General features: G+C 47.1%; 1 protein-coding gene across 1 annotated transcript in view; it reads left to right on the forward strand.

Annotated features, from left to right (window-relative positions):
• GABBR2 (gamma-aminobutyric acid (GABA) B receptor, 2) overlaps nt 1-19696 on the forward strand; it is a 328099-nt gene that overhangs the window by 260126 nt on the left and 48277 nt on the right. The window contains exons 12-13 of the mRNA XM_004677485.1: nt 3488-3595; nt 11356-11478. Of these exons, the coding sequence (XP_004677542.1) occupies nt 3488-3595; nt 11356-11478 (231 nt within the window). The remainder of the gene's footprint in view (nt 1-3487; nt 3596-11355; nt 11479-19696) is intronic.

A 19696-nucleotide genomic window follows, 5' to 3' on the forward strand; every position in this document is an offset into this window, starting at 1 on the left:
TGGATGGATGGATGGATGGATGGATGGATGGATGGATGGACGGATCTTGGATGGGTGAATGGGTGGGTGGTGGGTGGATGGATGGATGGATGGATGGATGGATGGATGGATGGATGGATGGATAGATGGACGGATCTTGGATGGGTGAATGGGTGGGTGGTGGGTGGGTAGATGGATGGATGGATGGATGATTGATAGATGCCTTTTATTTTTGGAGTGTCACTGGCTTAGAACATCATATAGATTTCAGTTATATAGACATCTATCAGCATATACTAAGTATGTGCACCACCAAAAGTCTAGTTTCCTCCCATATTTTCTGGTTTTGTTTGTTTGTTTGTTTTTAAGGAAGAAATTAACTTTACTAACATCTCACTCTTGGCCTGACCCTGGCTCAGCAAGTGTGTCTGGTGGTCTCACGGAGGAACTTACCCAAGAAGGGAGTGGGAAGTCAACCTGTTATCCCAAGCATGGCAGGGCCTTGTGTGGAGGGGTCAAGACAACCTCCTATTCAAGGAGCCACTTGGACGACTCTGTATGTCATTGTACTCACAGTGGTCATTTATTACAGCCAAAGAATATGAAGCAAATCAGCAAAGGGAAAAAACTCCTAGGGAAGACAGGGGAGCTAGTCGCAAGCTTCCTAGAGCCTCTCCCAGGGGAGCCGTGGGGACAAGCTTGATTCCCAGCAGGCAGTGAGCACTCAGGCAGAGTGGCATCCATCAGGGATGAGCCCAGGGTTGTCAGCGGGGACTGTCCATCTAAGGAACACACCAAGATGCCAGGCTGCCAGGAGGAGAGTGGCAGGCAGCTAAGCTAGTTGTTGGCACCATAAGGCAGGGTCACTCTTACAAGCTCCAGGCTCCGGCTCAAGGTTCAGCCTTGCTCACAGGCCTTCTCAGGACAGTCTCAGTTCTGCTCTACCCTTCCCTACCCAGACATTCTCTGCTTTCAGTTTATGGCAACATACCGAGGTTTCCAGAGGCCAGCGTATATTTATGTTACTAGCTTTTAGCTAACGTAACTCATTTATATTATTGAGTCTTAATGAATTGAGCCCCATAAAACTGACAAATGGCCTGGAATGATTCCCTCAAAGAAAACACAAGTTAAAGCAAATGTGCTAATAAAGCACACAAAAGTGTGATTCTACCCAGAATCTTTGTCAGCCCCATGATGAGGTAACCAGCCTTTTAAAATGTCCATGTTCCATGTGTAAATTCCTTGTCTGAGGAGTCCTACTTGACATGTGTGTGGCCACCGCCTGGGAGAATGCTCTAGGCTGGTCACCAGCTCCCCCAACTGCATCCTTTCCCTTTGATACAACTCCTGGGCTGGGTGACTCTGATTTGAATGATGGAGAATGTTGGTATCTGAAGGACAGGAACACAGCGTTGAGTGCCAGGCCCAGCGCTGGTGAGGAAAATATCTTAAATGCTATGAGTTAGTTTCCTCATCTGCAAAGTGGTTTCCTTGCTCAAACTGTGACTTAAAAACAGTCCCACTGGATTTTGTTTTTGTTTTTACAATTATGTACTTAGCCTTTGGCCTATTAACACTTCATGAACAGATGAATGAATTATCAAAGGAATGAACGAACCAATGAGATGGCCTGGAAGGTCTCATGCAACTCTGACAGGCTAGGAATGTCTGGACTGGTCATCACATCAGTTCAGGTTTCAATCCCCAGTAACTCACTTGCTTGCCTTCTCTGTTGTATTTCTTTTCCTGACACCTTGTAATGTGGCCAGCCTACACCGTCTCTAAAGCACTGTGATTCATTCCTGTCTGTCTGATTTCTCCTTAATTTTAAAGTGAAAAGAAGAAGAATGAATCCCAACCTGTACCATTATCAGCATTCACACCTCACCTATCTGTGTTTCAGAATAACTGCTATAATGCTATCACCCTCCTTGATTGGGGGGGTCAGCCATGCAATCCACCAAGCCAGTTCCAATTTTACAAATAAATAGAAAGGGTGAATGTTCTATATCTGAAAAACTAAGGTGCTGACTTGCTATAAAGGCACTCTATGGATGGGTAGGGACATTTCTGGAATTTTCTTCATGTGCCTCCAGCAAATATGGGTGGAAGGACATACCCGGTCAGACTGCTGTATTCACTTCCTCTGGACATGGAGGGCTGACCTGTTGGCTCCAGCCTGGCTGTCTGTGTCTCCTGCCGCAGCCACCTTCTTGCTGTGCTTAGCTGAGAAAGGTGAGAACCTTTCAAGGGAGCTTAGTTCAATAGAGCTAAGAAAAGACCAGACATGAAACAGGAGCTCACAGAGCATTTGTCCTCTTTGACCCAGAACTCAGTGTTATGGGGTGCAGCATGGAACTTGGGAGTATCCTAGGTATGGAGGGTGTCCTGACCAGTCCATGAGGTATTCTGGAAGGGCTGGGGTCTGGTCATGGGAGCAGTGTAGATGTGTGAGGGGTGGGCTCTAGGAAGCCCCCATGACCTGACAGCCAGTGGCCAGGATCCAGGCTGTCGGCCCAATCAGGGCTGATACTATTGCTCACTCCCCAACCTGGAGCAAGGAACCAGGGCCAAGTCGGAGGGAACAGGCTAGTGTCAGAAAGGAGCTTAGTCCTGAGCAGGGTCCCGGGTCCAAGTATGATTTCAGCAGCCAGGCTGATTGGGCTCCCAAGTCCATAGAATACAGTAGAAACCAAGTGACCTGACCTTGGCTAAAGGGGCCCCAGCAACAGAGTCCAGGAGTTTCCACTCCATTCTGGAAAGGTCAGAGGAGACAGGCCCTGCGGGAGTGGGTAGGTTATGTCCCCTCTCTCTTCTGGCCTTTCTTCCTTACTAGCCAGGCTCTTAAGGCCCTGGAGTTGGCCTGGGTGCCTCTGTCAATTGGGTGCCCCCTTGCACCAGCTCTGGCTGGGTCCTGCTCTGCTCTGCCAGATGGCTGGTTTGCTGAGCACTACAGAAGGGCCTAGCAGGCTCATTCACCTACCTTATCTCGACCCTGCGACTCAGGGTCCTCTCTTACCCCAGCCCACATCCCAGAAGCTGAGGGGCTGTAGACTCAGCTGAGGAGACAGAGAAGTCGGCCATCATGGTCCCCTCTGCAGGTTTGCCCTGCCCACCCCCGTGTGGAAGGCACTCAAGGAAGGAAGGGAGGGCCTGGGGGCTGGACTGGGCTGTCAGCCAGTAGTGTCCCCTCAGTGGGCCTGGGACCCTCGGTGCCTCTGTGACAGGCCCCTTCTGGATCATGAATCCATCAAAGACAGTGTTTCAATCTCACATCCCTCTGTGCCCAGGACCCAGGTTCCAACAGGATGGCTCAGAGAACTAAATGTCTACCAAATTGAAATGTGGTTGAAGGGCTATAAGTGCTAATAAAACTCTACCGTATAAGGGAGAGTCAGAAAAACCTCTCTCCACCATCCAGAGTCCCCCAGCTGGGGCGTTCTTGTGAGTGACAAGGTCTGTCCACAAGGAAATGTTAATACCTCTGTTTTTTCTTGGCCTCTAGGTCAGGACCTGGATTCTCACCGTGGGCTACACGACGGCCTTTGGGGCCATGTTTGCAAAGACGTGGAGGGTCCATGCCATCTTCAAAAATGTGAAAATGAAAAAGAAGGTAATCATTGCTTTGGTGTCAGGGTATGGGCAGAGGCCCCATGGCACCTTCTCTGTGCCAGGCAGTGGGCTGTTTGCAGCGTCCTGGGCAGACTGGTAAACCTACTAATCATAGTACATGGGAGTAAGGGCAGGTTGAGAGTGTGGGTGCGTGCTGGGATTCAGGCACTCAGGACAGGTTTCAGGAAGTGTCAGCTAAGCTGAGACCTGGATGGGGCATGGGGGTTAGCCAGGCAGAGGCTGGGAATAGGGGGAACCATGTTGGAGGTGGGGACGGGAAGGAATGTTATCACAGAGCTGAGGCAGGGGGGAGTCCCACAGCACCCCAAAAACTCCTCTTCTTGATTCAAACCCTCCACTCCCCACCTCCCCCCAGGACCCACTTTTAAACCCCTCACCTGGAGAGGACTTGTTCAAAGACCTCTCAGCAAAGCCCTCACGTAGTCTCACCCCACTGTGGAAAGTGCCTGTCATTCCAATTCTCACCCTAACTTGTGTTTGCCTCCAGTTACCTGGCTGGTTGGCCTGGCACCTGTAGCAGGTATCAGCGGTGCTCAGGCCCCTGGGGCCAGCAGGGAACGCAGAAGAGCCGACTTCTGCTCCGGGCTCCACCAATGACCTGCCTGGCACATTCAGCAAACCTCTAAACCTCTCAGGGTCGCTGTTCTTCACCCATAAGCTGGGGGCACCCTGAAGTGGTTCACTGCCCAGGCTGTGATTGTCTCCTGCCTGCTCCTCTCGCGGCTCCTGCAGCACCGGCTGCGTTAGAAGCTTCCTTCACTGCCACACATGCGCATCCACACACACCCCCGCCCCGCCCCTCACACAGACCACTAGGGGATAACTACAGGCTGCAGGTGGACAGAGCAAAGAGCCCCCTCTGCCATCCTTTACCCATGCACACCTGGACAGGCCCCTTCTGGATCGTGAGTCCATCAAAGACAGGGTTTCAATCTCACATCCCTCTGTGCCCAGGACCCAGGTTCCAACAGGATGGCTCAGAGAACTAAATGTCTATCCCGGGCCGGGCTCCACAGCGTGTGTGACAGCTGCCGCCTGCCCGTGAGATGGGAAGCCTGGGCGCCCGTCTCTCTCAGTCCGGTCCCTGCTGCCCATTACAGTCAAACGCGAGCTTCAGACAACCACGAGAAGTAGCCCAGCCCTGGCAGGCTAGAATCACTTCTCGTTGGAGCTTGTCGGAAATGCAAATTCTCAGGTCCCACGCCAGCCCTAGTGAATCAGGCCCTGGGGTGGAGCCCAAGAACGGGGTGCAGATGCAAGCCAAGTTTGTGAGGCACTGATGCCTTCTGGGCCCGCCTGCTCCGAGACTCAGCTAAAGAGATGCCCACACACCCGCTCACAACAACTCTGTGGTGGCGCTGAAGACTCACCATGTGGATTGCTTTGTGTCAAGGTGTGATTCATCCAAATCGTTACCTGTAATAAGAGCCGTTCGCTCCTGTTGGGTGGCAATGCTGGACACATGTCCTGGGACCCAGGGGTTCGGTTGTCTGAAGGCTCGTTGGAGGCAGGGCTGGGTGTTGTGCCTGAGCCTCGATGGGGCGGGGACCTCCCTCCAGCTCTGGGGTCTGGCTGGTTGTGGGCCCCAGTGTAGGGAAGGGCTCTTCTGAGACACTGTCAGCCTCTCTATGTTAAGATTCGGTCACCACTTCTTGTCAGTTGGGAAAATGATTAAGGCTAGAAATGATTTCTCACTCCATTCTGAGGTGAAAAACATCTTGCTCTGGGATTTCTAGTTATTCCAAGAGCAGGTCTTTGATGCTGCAGCTAAGTGTCATTTATCAACAAATCAGAGCAGGTTAAAGGTGTGGAGGTAAAATGTTTACCTTCCACAGCTCAAAACCACAAGTCCAGGACCCAGATGGTTTTGATGAAAGAAATGTAGTAGCCTCAGGTCAAAGCTGGGATTGAATTCTCCAGGATTCCAATGTTTTATGTAACCAAGCTTGGTTTTTACGATTGTTGTGGTTTACTTGGATTTATTTTAAGCTTAGATTTTTTTTCTTTTTAGTGGACCCCTTAATGTTTTATATGTACACATAGGCTAGATTTGCAAATCTATGTGAATTTACAAATGTCATCATTCACATTTTTTCACATAATCTTTTATATGATCTTATCCCACCCTCCCCAGATGCAAACTTCACCCGAGATGGCCATGCTTTTGAAACACATTAGAGGTCTAAGCTTTTGCTTTACCAGTAAAAAATAAAATAAAATAAAACATTAAAGGGAGTTTTGACACATGGTGACAATGAATCCAAATTCTGAACTTGGATGTTTTCATGTTTTCTAAAGATCAATCATGACATCCTGAGTGAGAAACCTTATGAGAATCTTTATTCTGCTTCTTACTGGGATCAAACTGAAACCTTAAAATGAGCACTATCACCCAGAGATTAGATCATCTGCTCAGGGAGGGTATGGGCACCAGCCATCTGAGTGACAAGGTGACAGAAGGCAGGGCCACTGCATCACACAACTTTAAGAGGTACCCCCCTAACTGTAGAATGATGTCCTCAGAACTAGGGAATAGGTCACTCCTAGTAGAAGGACAGTCTGCATCAGTCAAAATATATTTTAGTACATGTTGATGTACTATTCAGTTTTGTCCATGGAAAATGAATATATTTCTTCTTCTTTTTTAAGATTTGTTTATTTATGCATACAGAACTGGGGCCCAGGCCAGAGGTGCAGGAGTGGTGAGAGGCTTCACCAGACACTGAGTGGGGAGTAGAACAGGCCGACTGACTAAGTGCACTGCTGAGGGGAGCAGTGGGCTGATGAGGAGAAGTCTGCTGAGCCATGTGGGTCACTTCCAGGGCGGGGATCAAACTCATGCTGAAATGGCTTTAGCTTATTAGTGCTGTGGTTTAACCCACTGCAGAGAGGTCCTATTTCTTCTTTTAAAAGAAGAAATACTCTTTTTCTCTAAACCAGGAATTGACCAATTATTTTTTTTTAAAAGCTGGGTAATAAATATGTTAGGTTTTGCAGGATATACAGTCCCTGTGGGCAAACTCTCAAGTGAGCTGTTGTAGAGCAAAAGCAGCCATATAGTATACATAAATGGGTATGACTCTTCCAGTAAAGTTTTATTTATAAAACCAAGTGGTGGGCCAAACATGTAGTTTGCTGATCCCTGTTCTAAATAATGGAAGTAACAATAATAGCAATTAACATCTGTTAAACAGCTATTCGGATACTCTAATATGGTTTGTGTGATTATTCTCATTTTGAAGATTAGAAATTGTCTCAGAGGTGTTAGGAAACTTACACAAGGTCACAGCTAATTGTAAGATTCAAACTCTGAAATGATTCTGGATGCTTGAGCGTTCCTGGTGCCTTCACTTCCATTTTTCGTTCAGTGTAAATGAAGCACTGACAACCTAGTCTCAGGGAGAAAACTTAATATCATGGCATCAATATGTGCTAATATAAATGAAAGAAATTATGCAACTTTTGAGGACAAAATTGAAAAATAAGAAAGGACATCAAGTTGCTGAGGTGAAACTGGAGACATGGTCTTGCCTAATGCAAGGTTTCTCTGGTGCTCAGATTTGTATGGTCAGGTCAGTGCTGTTTTATAAATTTGAATTTTTAGATCTTTTTAAAAAGGTTATTTGAATCATCTCTCCTTGACCTTAACTGTGTATATACATGTGGTATTTGTTTAATTATCGATTATTAGTTTGCCCCACTATCATCCATGTACAATAAATGGGTAGGATATAACATTTTGGCCATGGATGTACCCCAGTGACTAGAAAAGAACCTGACTCAGAATAGGCATTCGATAAATGTTTCCACAATTAATACATAAAATGAGGTTCATAACTACTTACCCTAAATCCATTCAGTCACAAATATAGGTAAAATGCCAATCTTAGGAATTGAACACAAACAAAAATCATGTCCTCTTATTCTCAAGATTTTCCTGCGGTGAATTCAGCTATGTGATGATTAGTCCTAGGCCTGGTCCAGCTGGGATGCAATATCACACTTTGACCCTAGGTGTCACTGTCCTACATATAAACACAGAATCCTTAATTATCAAAACCCAAGTGATGGTATCCACACAACTACCCTTTGTTGAGCCTCTCTGCCAGACACTATTAGGTGTTTTCAAAAGTTATCTCCTTTTACTCTTAACTAATTCTGCAGTTTAGGGCTCACAAAATCACATTTGACAAGAACTGGTATCAGAATGAGGTCTTCCAAATCTAAAACCAGAGATGTTTCTCTTGCACCATACTTAAATATAATAAATTGGTTTCCTCCTCCCTGCTTCCCTACCCCCACCACTTCTTGCCATTTTACAAAGGAGAAATGCAGAATGAGAGAAGTGATTTGCCCCGGGTCACATGGGCAGCAAGGGATGGTCCCAGGACTCCAGTCCTGATCCACATAACCCCAAATCCTGTTTCCATGTTACCTCAGACTTCCTACTTGAGCTTTAAAATTGGGAGGACTTTATGACATTTGCCAGAGGGAATTTCTGGTGCTCGTCTTCTAAGGCCACACATACCACATGGAAGTCTACCCCTCAGACAGCAGGAGAAATGCTGCATCCACTCAGGAGGCAGGCCTGTTCCCGGGGCAGGTGACTGACTGAGTGTGGCCCACCATGTTTCCCAGTCCATTCCATTCAGTGTGTGACAGGTTGTATGTGCTGGTGTATAGCTGTTCCATGCTCCTGTTCCTTGTGAGCTCTCAGAAGGAGCCCAGAAGCAGGGCACTGCTGAACAAGTTAAGGTCATTGACCCTTTAAATTAGACTTCTTAGGGAACACTCAGACAGAGGAGGGGACTGAAGGTCACTTACCTGGTAGGGAAGTGGCTGAGCCCAGCAAGTCTGCTTGCCCAGTGTTTGTGGCATCTGCAGCCTCACATCTGCCTAAGTATTCACTGCTTGTTCATTGCGCTGGGTCGGGCCTCCTCCCTGTCACCAGGGCAAGGACCCAGCTCCTTCATGGCCTCCTGCTCTAGGCTCATGCCATGGGTCCGCTGTCAGTGCTGTGGAGGTCAGCCCATCACTGCTTGATGCTTAAACCTCCAGCAGCCCCACCTGAGGCTTCATTACATGGGAGCAGGTGTTCCCCTCCAGCTAATCCATCTTCATCTACTTCCATTGTGCCTCAACATACCCACCCACATCAAACCCCTCACAGAAGGAAAGGGGTGTTTCCTGCAAGAAAAATCAGCACCTACAAATGCCTGGAAAATGAAAATCATGATGCAACCACAGACCAGCAAGTGATTAAAGTATCCACGTGGTACTTGTGTGCGTTTAGGAAGTGGTCAGCCCAGCTCATAAAAGCTCTTGAATGCCAAACAGAGCTTGGCTGATTTTTTCCTATGGGTGATGGGGATTCTTGGGAGACTCTTAAACTTGTGGCAGCATGATGTGGTCACTCCCCTGATCTGGCCCCTTGCATCTTCAAGTTGCTGACATTCTGGCCTCCAGTGGCCTCCAGCAATCCTCCTGGTGCCCCTGTGACAAGTCTCTCCTCCCTGACCTCTGGGCTTCTGGAGGGCAATGCCAGGGTTTGCCCATCTCTGGTCTCCAGTGCCCAGCACTGGCCTGGTACATATGAGTGGTGGTGTTGGGCAGGTTTTTCTGCACCCTTTTCTACCAAGCCTCAGATGGGCAAGAAGAATACAGCAATGAGCAAAATCCAAGTTGCAGGGAGCTCACAATTCAGTAGGGAGGACAGACATAAATCAAATTATCACACATAAATGTGAAGTTGCCACTGTCTGTCATAAGGGGCTTCAAAGGAGATGGATGTGGCCATAAATTCCAGCGAAGTGTTCCCCTGCCTTGCAGCAGAGATGGAGAGTTGATGTGTTTCCCTGATGGGTTTGGACAGTCAGGTGAGGAGACAGTAGGAGCCCGAATGGGCAGGTAGAACCTTCCAGGGAAGTATAAACTGAATCTCCAGCTAGAGGCAATGACCTTGAACTTGCTCAACAGCATCCCATTCTCCTGGCCTCTTCCCACTAGCTCACCATTCCTTCCAACACATTCCCCAAGAAAGTCTGAGAGCTGTCTGTGCACAAGCACCAGGACGTCAAGGTTGGTTCTTACATCCATGCTGACCGGAACAGTTGCAGCAGACCCCATGGGAGGACTCGCCCAGCTTCACAGAGAAGCTGCCTGGGCTCAACCTTGAATGCAGGTGGGAGGTAACAGCAGAAAGGTGGGGAAGAATTTCCAGGGTCAAGCCATGGGCAAATGCTTGGGACCTCAGCAAGCTCTGGATGAGCACCAAATAGAGGAGCCCCTTCCAGCCTGCCCCTGATTCTGAAGCTCCTTGGGCACTTGTTCCTTTTTCCCAGCTTCTCCAGGCTGGCAGAGTCGCTGATTCCCCAGAGAGTGAGGATTAAGCCAGGTTTCTGCAAAGCATCAGTTATCTGATTCACTGGATGCTTCTAGAAAATCTCAGAAAAGACATTGCCAGGGACTGTCCACCCCTCTGTTACCCCCACGCCGTAAAGCAGTTTTGGTGATTTGCTCTCTTTGGCAGTCACTTAGAAATACGCTCCTGTTCTTTTCTCTATTTGGCCACAGAGGCTGCCTGAGTTTCTATTTCTTCTTTTAAAACGCGGCCATCGTTAAAGCCAGACTTGGTGATATTTCTTAAGCTTCTGCCTCAATTTTGTTTCTTTTTCTATAGTCTTTCCAGAACGACTTCATCACATTAGCTTTTATTTAGTGCGAGTAGGAAGACCCATAAGTGTGCAGTGGGTGAAATACAGGTTATCGGTGGTGTTGACAGTGCGTGTCCTCAGGCCAAGCCCTGTCAAGAGGACCAGAGAAGGGTGGGAATTTCACAGTGTAATAAAGTTATCCTGGCTGCCAAGAAGGATGGAAGCTGTATTTCTTCCTTTTTATATTCCTTCATCTCAATTTAACCCATCAAACTTAAGTGCCTACTGCATGCAGGGCCACACTCAGAACTGGGGGGACACAAGTAAATTTAAAAAGCTCCCCTCTACCTGGGGCTCCCTGGTTTATTGAAGAGGGCAGGTGCATATAGGACTTTATAGTGTCCAATTGGTGCCAGACATGTTTGCATGTCTGGCCACTAGAGACAGGAGGAGTTTAGGTCAATGCTGGTATTACAATGAACAAGTCATGTAGACCTCATTTTCCTCACCTAGAAAAGGGGAATAATATTTCCCTCTTTATGAGATGATGTCTGTCAGTCAACAGAGGCAGACACAGCATAAGTGTTTATTACATGTTACCTCTTCTCCTTGGTCCTAGTGCTTTTACTGTCCCTGATGACTATGTGAACAAAGTCTGGGATGGATGACTCAGTTCCACTGTGGGAGTCCAAGGTGGCTTCATGGAGGAGGTGACAATGGAACTGTGTCCTTAAGTATCATTAGGAGTTTGCCAAGCCAAAAAAAAAAAGGAAGTTTCAGACAAAACAACCAGCATTTACAAAGTCCTCGAGAAAGGGATGAAGGATGCAAATCACAGCAGGATCAGAGGCTGAGTCACCCAACTAAGTTAACTATGTACACATGTGTGTTTGGGGCCAAGTTCCTGAAAGCCTTGAAGGCCAAGTAAAGGAGCTTAACTAGAGTTATCCAGTGGGTCATGGGGAGTCTCTCGAGAGTCTCAAACTGGGGTTGACACAACTCAGTCACCCGACACCTCAGCTACTGCCTGGGAAGTTCTCTCATGTCCACTCCCTTTTGCTCTGCCCACCCCCCACCCCCACCCCAGATCATCAAGGACCAGAAGCTGCTTGTGATCGTGGGGGGCATGCTGCTGATCGACCTATGCATCCTGATTTGCTGGCAGGCTGTGGATCCCCTGAGGAGGACGGTGGAGCGGTACAGCATGGAGGTAAGCAGGCACCTGAACCCCGGGAAGGCGCACGTCACCCTGGCTGCCGGGGGACACGGCTTGAAAAGACACCACGTGGCTAAAGGAAAATGAGCACAGCTCCACAGGGGTCCGTCCCAACAATCGCATTTCCTTCCATTGGACTCATATTTCAGAAAAGCTGACCATAAGAGCAGCTTGGAAAATGGTGAAAGAATTGTCTCTGTAGATTAAAATATGCAGAATTAAGGGCAATGTGACTCCTTAAACCTATATTCTCTATACATTGCAAAAGCCCCCCATCTATATGATTCATCAGTTCAGAAATTGTTGCCTTTTTTTTTTTAATGTTGCCTTTTTAATCTCTCCTTTAAAGTAAGTTCCCAAAGGCATGCTATTAAGGAATAAACATTCCAATAGCTCCTTCTAGTAACTATATGGTTTTCAAAATGATAAACAATAGATTTCTTTTCCTACACTTGTTAACAGAAATTTGTCGTTAAAAGAACGTTTCCATCAGAATGTTGTCAAATAGAGAATGTAATCATCTTACCTTTGACCTTGCCCTTGACCCACACTGGTGAGTCACACGCTGGTCTCCCTAGCATGCTCCAGCTTAGGGAAGTTCAAGACCCATTGGAATTTGTAGTTTTGTGAACTTACTCTTAAACAGTGAAATACACTTTTGCCAGAGACAACCGTGTTGAACGGCCATGTTGTGCAGTACGGCATCAATTCCACATGGTGCAGCAAATTCTCTTGAGAAGCTGGAGTTTTCCCCAGTCTTCTTGATGAAGTAAGGAGCTCTTTTTAAGGGATTGACTGTGAATTCTGCAACTAAAGTGTAAATTGTCATTATATGCATTGGGAGCAGATTTTTTGATCCTTCCAGACAAGGTGTTCTAGCAAATAAGATGCCCAGCCTCCTTTGTCTGGAAATAAAAGGTTTACTCAGCCCAGTAACAAGTTATGCAACTGGAGAAGTAGCAGAAAATGACATTTTCTAGGGTGTGGATTTAGGAGGAGAGATTCGGGGCTGTAAGTCTCCACCTCACTGCCTGATGCATCTGTGCTGGGAGGAAGTGGGACTGGGGCAGGCGAGGGTGGGGGTGGGGCAGGGCACAACTTAACCCAGAGCAGGCAGAAGATGGACCTGACATTGGCAGTGCCCATGGGCCAAGGGGGCAGACAGTCTGTTTCCAGCCCAAAGTGACATCTGGTTACTATTCAGGGTGCACCACTGGCAATGAAGCAGTCCCTCCCTGCTCTGTTCTGGGGAGCTCCCCACCCACCACTAGGATTTAGAAATCTGCACAGTGTCAATACTAGGCTGTTACTAACTAACAGGGCCCCCCCCCTTCTAGAGAGAGCTTGGGGAGCTGAAAATCACAAGCAATACTGCCAATAATAGCAATGGTGATGATGATGCTAGTTCTGCGTGTTAACTCATTTAATCCTCAGTTATTAATAACACTGTGAAACAGGTGTTATATCCTTAATTCTATGTAAAGATGAGGAAGCAGAAACCTGGAAGGGTTCTATACTCACCCGTGGCTACCTAGCAGGTTAGTGGGAACACCAACAGCCGTAGTGCTCAGCACTCCCCTCCCCTGGCTTTCAACACAAGGACAGAGCTTTGCCATTTTTAGGGACTTTCATACACCTCTGATCCCTGGCCACAGATCTGTGAAGCAGGGAGGGCAGGAAAGCACTTTACATTCTATGGGAGACTAAACTTGGAGTCAGGGCAGGAGGACCCGGAATACCAGGGAGAGAAGAGGTGAGTCAGGCAGAGCCTGCTGCAGCAGGGAATACAGACCAGGCCCAGCTGGCCAAGCTGAGCCCAAGGGGCCAGTGCACCTGCTCAAGGCTAAGTGGAGAGCACAGTACACCAGGCACAAGGGGTCCCCGAGGCTCCACTGTGGTGGGAAGAGGCTGCAGGCCCAGAGTTTGAGTCCAGAAATGGATCCAGGAAGTGGTTCCAGGAAGCATGTCTCCCTGGGCCACTTAAAGGAAATCAACCTTCTGAAATCCAATTAGTCAAGCTGACAGTTTGTCTAACCCATCTTCCCTTGCTTCCTATGATAAACACCGCTGTGCACGGAGCCCTAGCTGGTTCCAGACTTCCCAGCGCAGTGAGTCTCCAGCTGAGGAGCGTGGGTTCCATGTCAGTGCCCCTCTGTGTTGCCAAGGAGGAAACTAGCCAGGGGACAGGGAGGGCACTCCTGAGGGTCACTGCTGGTGGGGGGGCACATGCAATCTTTCCAAGGGAAGGCTTGGAGAGAGCAGCTCCCTGGCTCAGGGCCTAGCTACTCTGACTCTGTGTTTCCCTCCGGGCGTCTACTGAGATTTCTCTCTGAACCTTTTCTGGCTGGTTCCTCTTTTTCTCCTCTTATTTTAGGGTTGCCCTGTAGCAGTTGCCATGGTAGCAGAACCCTTTGATTTGTCCGTTTACTGTGGGTTTTCCACTAAACAGCACCAGGCCATCGTTGATTTCTCTCAGACTCTCCTCTGTCGTCAGACTTAGCCTGAAGGTTGAACAGGGTACCCAGGGATGAGGCATCCTAAATTCTCCTTCCAGGGCCTGTGTCTCCCAGGACCCCTAGCGACAGGAAGATCAGAGACCTGTGCGGCCTCTCTCCTCCCACCCCTACATCCATGCCTGTGATTGCTCTGGACCCCTTTGGATTCCAGTCACAGGCTTTGCTCTGTGTTACTCTTTCAAACCTTTATTCGGGCCATGTCTCTACCCCACACTCCTTTCCAGAACCTTCTCTGCCAAGTAAATGACTTGACCTTTCGTACCAGACCACTGTTACCTGTCTAGGAACTTATCTCTGAGTTCTCTGGCTCCACCAGATCTAAACTCTTCTCTCCCCTTCCCACCCCGATGTCCTGCATGTCCCTCTGTGGGACAGTTAGTGCAGTATTCTCCTGGGCTGTGTGTGCCCCTGCCACACACCTGCTGGACAGCCAGCTTCTCCCCAGGCAGGACCGCATCTAAGCCAGCTCCTGCATTGTGCAACCCAAAAGCTTCCCCTAGGGAGACAGGTGAGTGCAGCCTCCTTCCGCCTTTATCTCACCAGGGGAGCAGGGGAGGGCAAGACAGTAAATATGCATTTAGCAGTAAAGACTTAGAAGATTTTGAGTTTTACTTTATTATAGTTACCTTTTTTCCTTTTTTTAATATATATTTTTACATCATTTTCCATTTTTGTACAATGTGTGCTTTTTCACCAGGCAACTATAGATCAGAGACATTATGCAGGGGAGAAGGAGGGAGAAGGACCAGGACAGGGGTGGGCAGAGCACAGGGGACTGTGGTGATGGTGGTCAGGGGAATCGGTGGTGGGAATTTCACCGGGAAACCATACAATGTACAAAAATGAAGGATGATGTAATGACTATATATATTTTAAAATTTTTTTAAAGAAGTAAATAAAGAGAAATGGAGGGGCTGGGGAATAGCAGGAAGGGCCCACCGAGATTGCCCCAGTAAGCCTGCGTGCAGGTGGCAAGGAGTGAAGCCCAATTCCAGAGTCCCGCTGGAGACATCACACGCTGCAACCTTATTCATTTGTATGCAATTAGTTTACATAACGCTGGTCACAAACCAGATACTTCTAAATGGATAATGTGTATCACTTAAAATGTTTGTACTTAATGGATAGACTTTACTGATTTGAGCAGTTTTCAGTTATGACAGTTTAATGGAGTTTCCATGTACTCCCATCCTCACCCAGCAGTTTCCCCTGTTAGTAACATCTTCCACTGTGCGTTAATTTGATCACTGATAAATCAATAGGGAAACATTATGATTCCACTAAAGTCGATCGCTTACACTAGGGTTCACTCTCTGTGTTGTGCCTTCTGTACGGTGCTCTGCATGACACCATACAGAACACTGTCCCTGTCCTCTCTGCTTCACTAACCCTGTCAACCACTGATCTGTCTACACAGTGTCGCTTTTTCCAAAATGGCAGATAGTCAGAATCAATCCCAAAATGTGTGTAGCCTTTCAGAATGGCTTCTTTCACTTAGCAGTATGCACTGAAGTTTCCCACGTCTTTCATGACTTGATAGCACATTGCTTATTATGACTAATATTCTATGGTATCAATGCCCCACAGTAACCACTGCACAACTTCTCGTAACTTCTAAGTTTTGATAGTTATGAAAAAAAGCTCTATCTACATTTTGTGTGTGCTGGATTTGGAGTAGGGGGTTTTTGTGTTGACACAAAAACACATTTGGGTAAATACCTAAAAGAATTGCTGGGTCATATTTTTTTGTTGGTTTTTTGTTTTTCTAATTTTTGTGTAGAACAATTGGGGTGTAGGCCAGAGGTGCAGGGGATGATGAGAAGATTTACCCAAAACAGAGTAGGGAGCAGAATAGGAAGATCAATGAAATACACTGAGGAGGGGAGCAGCAAGTGAGACAGGAGAGGTCTGTTGTGCCATGTGGGTCAGCTCCCTGGCTGGGAATTGTCAGTGGTGTAATGCTAAGACTTGACCCCTAGGCCACCAGGGAGGCCCTTTGATCATATGTTTTGAATTATAGTTCAGCTTTGTGAGAAACTGCCAACTTGGCTGGTAAAGAGATTACCCTGTTGTAGCACATCCACCATGAATGAGATTCCTGTCTGCCCGCATCCTGGCCGGCCTTCAGGGCTCTCAGTGCTTGGGGTCTTAGCCTTTCTTACTACATTCTTGCTTTTAACTTAGAATCCCCTAGCATGACAGGGAACCCCTTCTCATATGCTGCTTCATCATCTGTGTTTCTGCCTTGGAGAGACACCGTTCAGACCTTTTGGCCACTTTTTTTTTTTAAGATATATTTATTCATACAGAACTGGGGTACAGGCCAGAGGCACAGGGGCGGTGAGAGGATTCACCAGAGACAGAGTGGGGAGCAGAACAGGCAGATCAACAAAGTACACTGCTGAGGGGAGCAGCGGGGGGGTCAGGAGAGGTCTGCCACACCATGTGGTCACCTCCGGGACAGGCGGGGATCGAACTCATGCTGAAGTGGCTTTAGCTTCTCAGTGCTGTGCTTTAACCCGCTGAGCCACCAGGGAGGGCCCTTGGCCATTTTTTAATTGGAGTGTTTGCTTTCTTCTTGTTCAGTTTAAAGAATTTTTTTTCTGTATTTTGGACACAAGTCCTTATCAGATAGGTGCTTTGCAATTATTTTCTCTCAATCTGTATCTTGTCTTTTTTTTTTTAATCTTTGTCTTTTGGTCTTTTGCAGAACAGATTTTTTTTTTTATTTTAATGAAATTCAGCTTACCAATTGTCTCTTTCATGGCCCATGCTTTTAGTGTTCTACCGAAACACTCATTGCCAGATTTAAGGTGACCTAGAGTTTCTCCTGTTAGCTAGTTTTATAGCTTTGCATTTTGCATTTAGGTCTATCATTCATTTTGAGCTAAATTTTTTGAAAGATACAAGGTCAATATCTAGAGTCCTTTTTATGTATGTGAATGTCTAGTTGTTCCAGCATCAACTGTCAAACAGATTCTTTTCTCTATTGGGTTGCTTTTGTGTTTTTGTCATAGATCGGTGGAACATATTTATGTGGATCTATTTCTGCACTCTATTCTGGTCTATTAATCTATTTTGTCTGTTCTGTTGCCAATATCATACTGTCTTGATTACTATAGTTTTATAGTGAGCCTTTGAGTACATAGTGTCCATTCTTGAACTGTGTTCCTCTTCAATATTGTATTGTCTATTCCAGGCCTTCTCTCTTTCTATATAAATCTTAAAATCATTTTGTTACTATTCACAGAGTAACCTGTTAGTATTTGACCAGGCTTGCATCGTGTCTATAAGCCAAGTTGAAAAAAACTGATGTCTTAATAATATTGAGTCTTCCTATACATGACATTGGGTTATCTCCCAATTTATTTAAATCGTTGAGTTCTTTCATGAGATTGTTGTTCATTTCCTAATTTAGGTCTTATACATATTTTCTTAGATTTACACCTCAGTGTTTTATTTTGGTTTTGGTGCTAGTAGAAATGCTGGTCAAAAACCAGGTACTGTTCTAAATGTATAATGTCTTGTGTTTTTAATTTCAAATTCAAATGCTCACTTCTGGTACATAAGAAAGCAAGTGACTTTTGTTTATTAGCCTTTCCTCCACGATGTGGCTACAATTGTTTACTAGCCACCCACAAGGGTTTTGTTGTTGTTGTCTGGGATTTTTCTACATAGATGATCATGTCATCTTCAAAAAGATGATTTTAATTTCTTCCTTCTAATCTGTGTATCTTTTATTTCCTTTCTCATCTTATTTTTACAAGGACTCCAGCATGATTAAATGGAATTGGTGAAAGGGGGCATCTTGACTTCTTCTCAACCTTAGAGCAAAGCATCTAGTTTCTCACCATTAAGCATGATGTTCAGATATTTTTTTCTTTTTGCTTGAAGCATGCAATATATACATATGCAATACCTCTGCTAGATAATGTCAAGGATGTCTCTGGGGCGGTGACAGGAAGGACAAATGGTGACTCAGACAGGGCCCAGGTCACTAGGGACCTTATACACTAAGCAAAGGTATTTAAACTTGAAAACTGAAGATATTTAATCTGAAGAGAAATGTGATCCAAGTTGCCCTGACTGACTGAGGGGTGAGAACAGGTAGAGGGGAGAAGCCAGAACCCAGAGATGGCTCAGGGCTTGTTCTTTCAATAATCCAGGCAGGAGCTGGTGGTCACCCTGTGCCTGGCAAAGGGCACAGGGAAGGGTGGATCTGAGAGTTGTGAAGGAAGCAGACATGGCGAGAGCTGGTGCTTGAGCAGCTCTTAGGGGTGGGAGCAGGGAGGCAATAAGGCCAGGGCCAGAGGTCTGGCTGGGTGAAGGCTGGTCGACTGCCCCACTGAGGCAGGAACTGAATGACGAGCAGGCTTGGGAGGGAGCATGAAGACTTCTTCATTTCTGGGCAAAAGGGCTCAGAAATTTGGATCCACTGTCCAAGAGTATAAGGAGGCAGTTTGTGTAGATAAAGATTTGGCGGGGGGTGGGGGGTGTGCCTCCCTGGTGGCGCAGTGGGTAAGGACCCAGCACTGCAAGCTAGCCGCGGCCACTTCAGTGTAAGTTCAATCCCTGGCCCAGGAGGTGACCCACATGGTGCGGCAGACCGCTCCTGACCCGTCCACTGCTCCCCTCAGCAGTGTACTTCATCAATCTGCCTGTTCTGCTCCCCACTCTTGTCTCTGGTGAATCCTCTCACTGCCCTCTGCACCTCTGGCCTATACCCCAGTTCTGTATGCATAAATAAATAAATCTTAAAAAAAAATTGGCAGAAAGGGCACTGAGCACACTGAGGATGGGAGTCAAAGGATGAGTCTAGTTTTCCAGAAAGTGGGCAGGTAAGGAGTGATGGTGTCTTGACTACCCTGCACTATGTGGTGAAGGGAACAGACAGAGAAGCCAGGGAAGGCGGTTTTGAAATGGTCAGAAAGGTAGTGGGTGGTGAGGAGAGCTGTCCAGGGGGACTTGAGAAAGGAAGAAGAGATCTCCTGAGACAGTGCCCAGCCCCAGGCACACGGACAGGTGCCCATGACGTGGCCCAGGTCCGTGTTCCTGCAGCTCAGACCCGCCTGCCTCTGCTTTAAAAGTCGGGTGGCAAGATTTGAGTTTCTACGTTTCAGATAGAACAAGGGTGACTAAATCTGCCCAAAAGGTTTTCAAAATATGTGTATTTGGGGGGAGGGCATTGGGAAAACTCTCAACTTTTGGACCCCCACTCTGCTGAAGGAGATGGGGAGGAGGAATTGCACACACAGGTCTTGAAGTACAGGGAGAGGCGTGAGCTGGAGATGGGAACTTGGGTGCGGCCAGCGTGCTGGTCACAACGAAAGTCTGGGGCCAAGGCAGGCTCTAGATCCTACCCGCCCCAACCCCCCGTGTTTTGGAGAACAGGGCAGTGGGGGGCAGGGAATAGCAAAGGAAACCTAGGAGGAACCACAGAGATAAGAAGAAAATCAGATGAGTTTGGTATCTAGGGTTGCAAGAGTAAGTTTTGATGAAACATGTCAAGTGCTACTTTTAGATAAGTGAGATGAAGACCAAGAATTGACAGTGTGTATGTTTGAGCCCTCTCTCTCTCTGTCTCTGTCTCTCTCTCTCTCTGTCTGCTACTTTTAGATAAGTGAGATGAAGACCAAGAATTGACAGTGTGTATGTTTGAGCCCTCTCTCTCTCTGTCTCTGTCTCTCTCTCTCTCT

This window comes from Condylura cristata, unplaced genomic scaffold (genome assembly GCF_000260355.1).
Source record: "Condylura cristata isolate star-nosed mole 26May11 unplaced genomic scaffold, ConCri1.0 scaffold00006, whole genome shotgun sequence".
NCBI classification, from domain to species: Eukaryota; Metazoa; Chordata; class Mammalia; order Eulipotyphla; family Talpidae; genus Condylura; species Condylura cristata.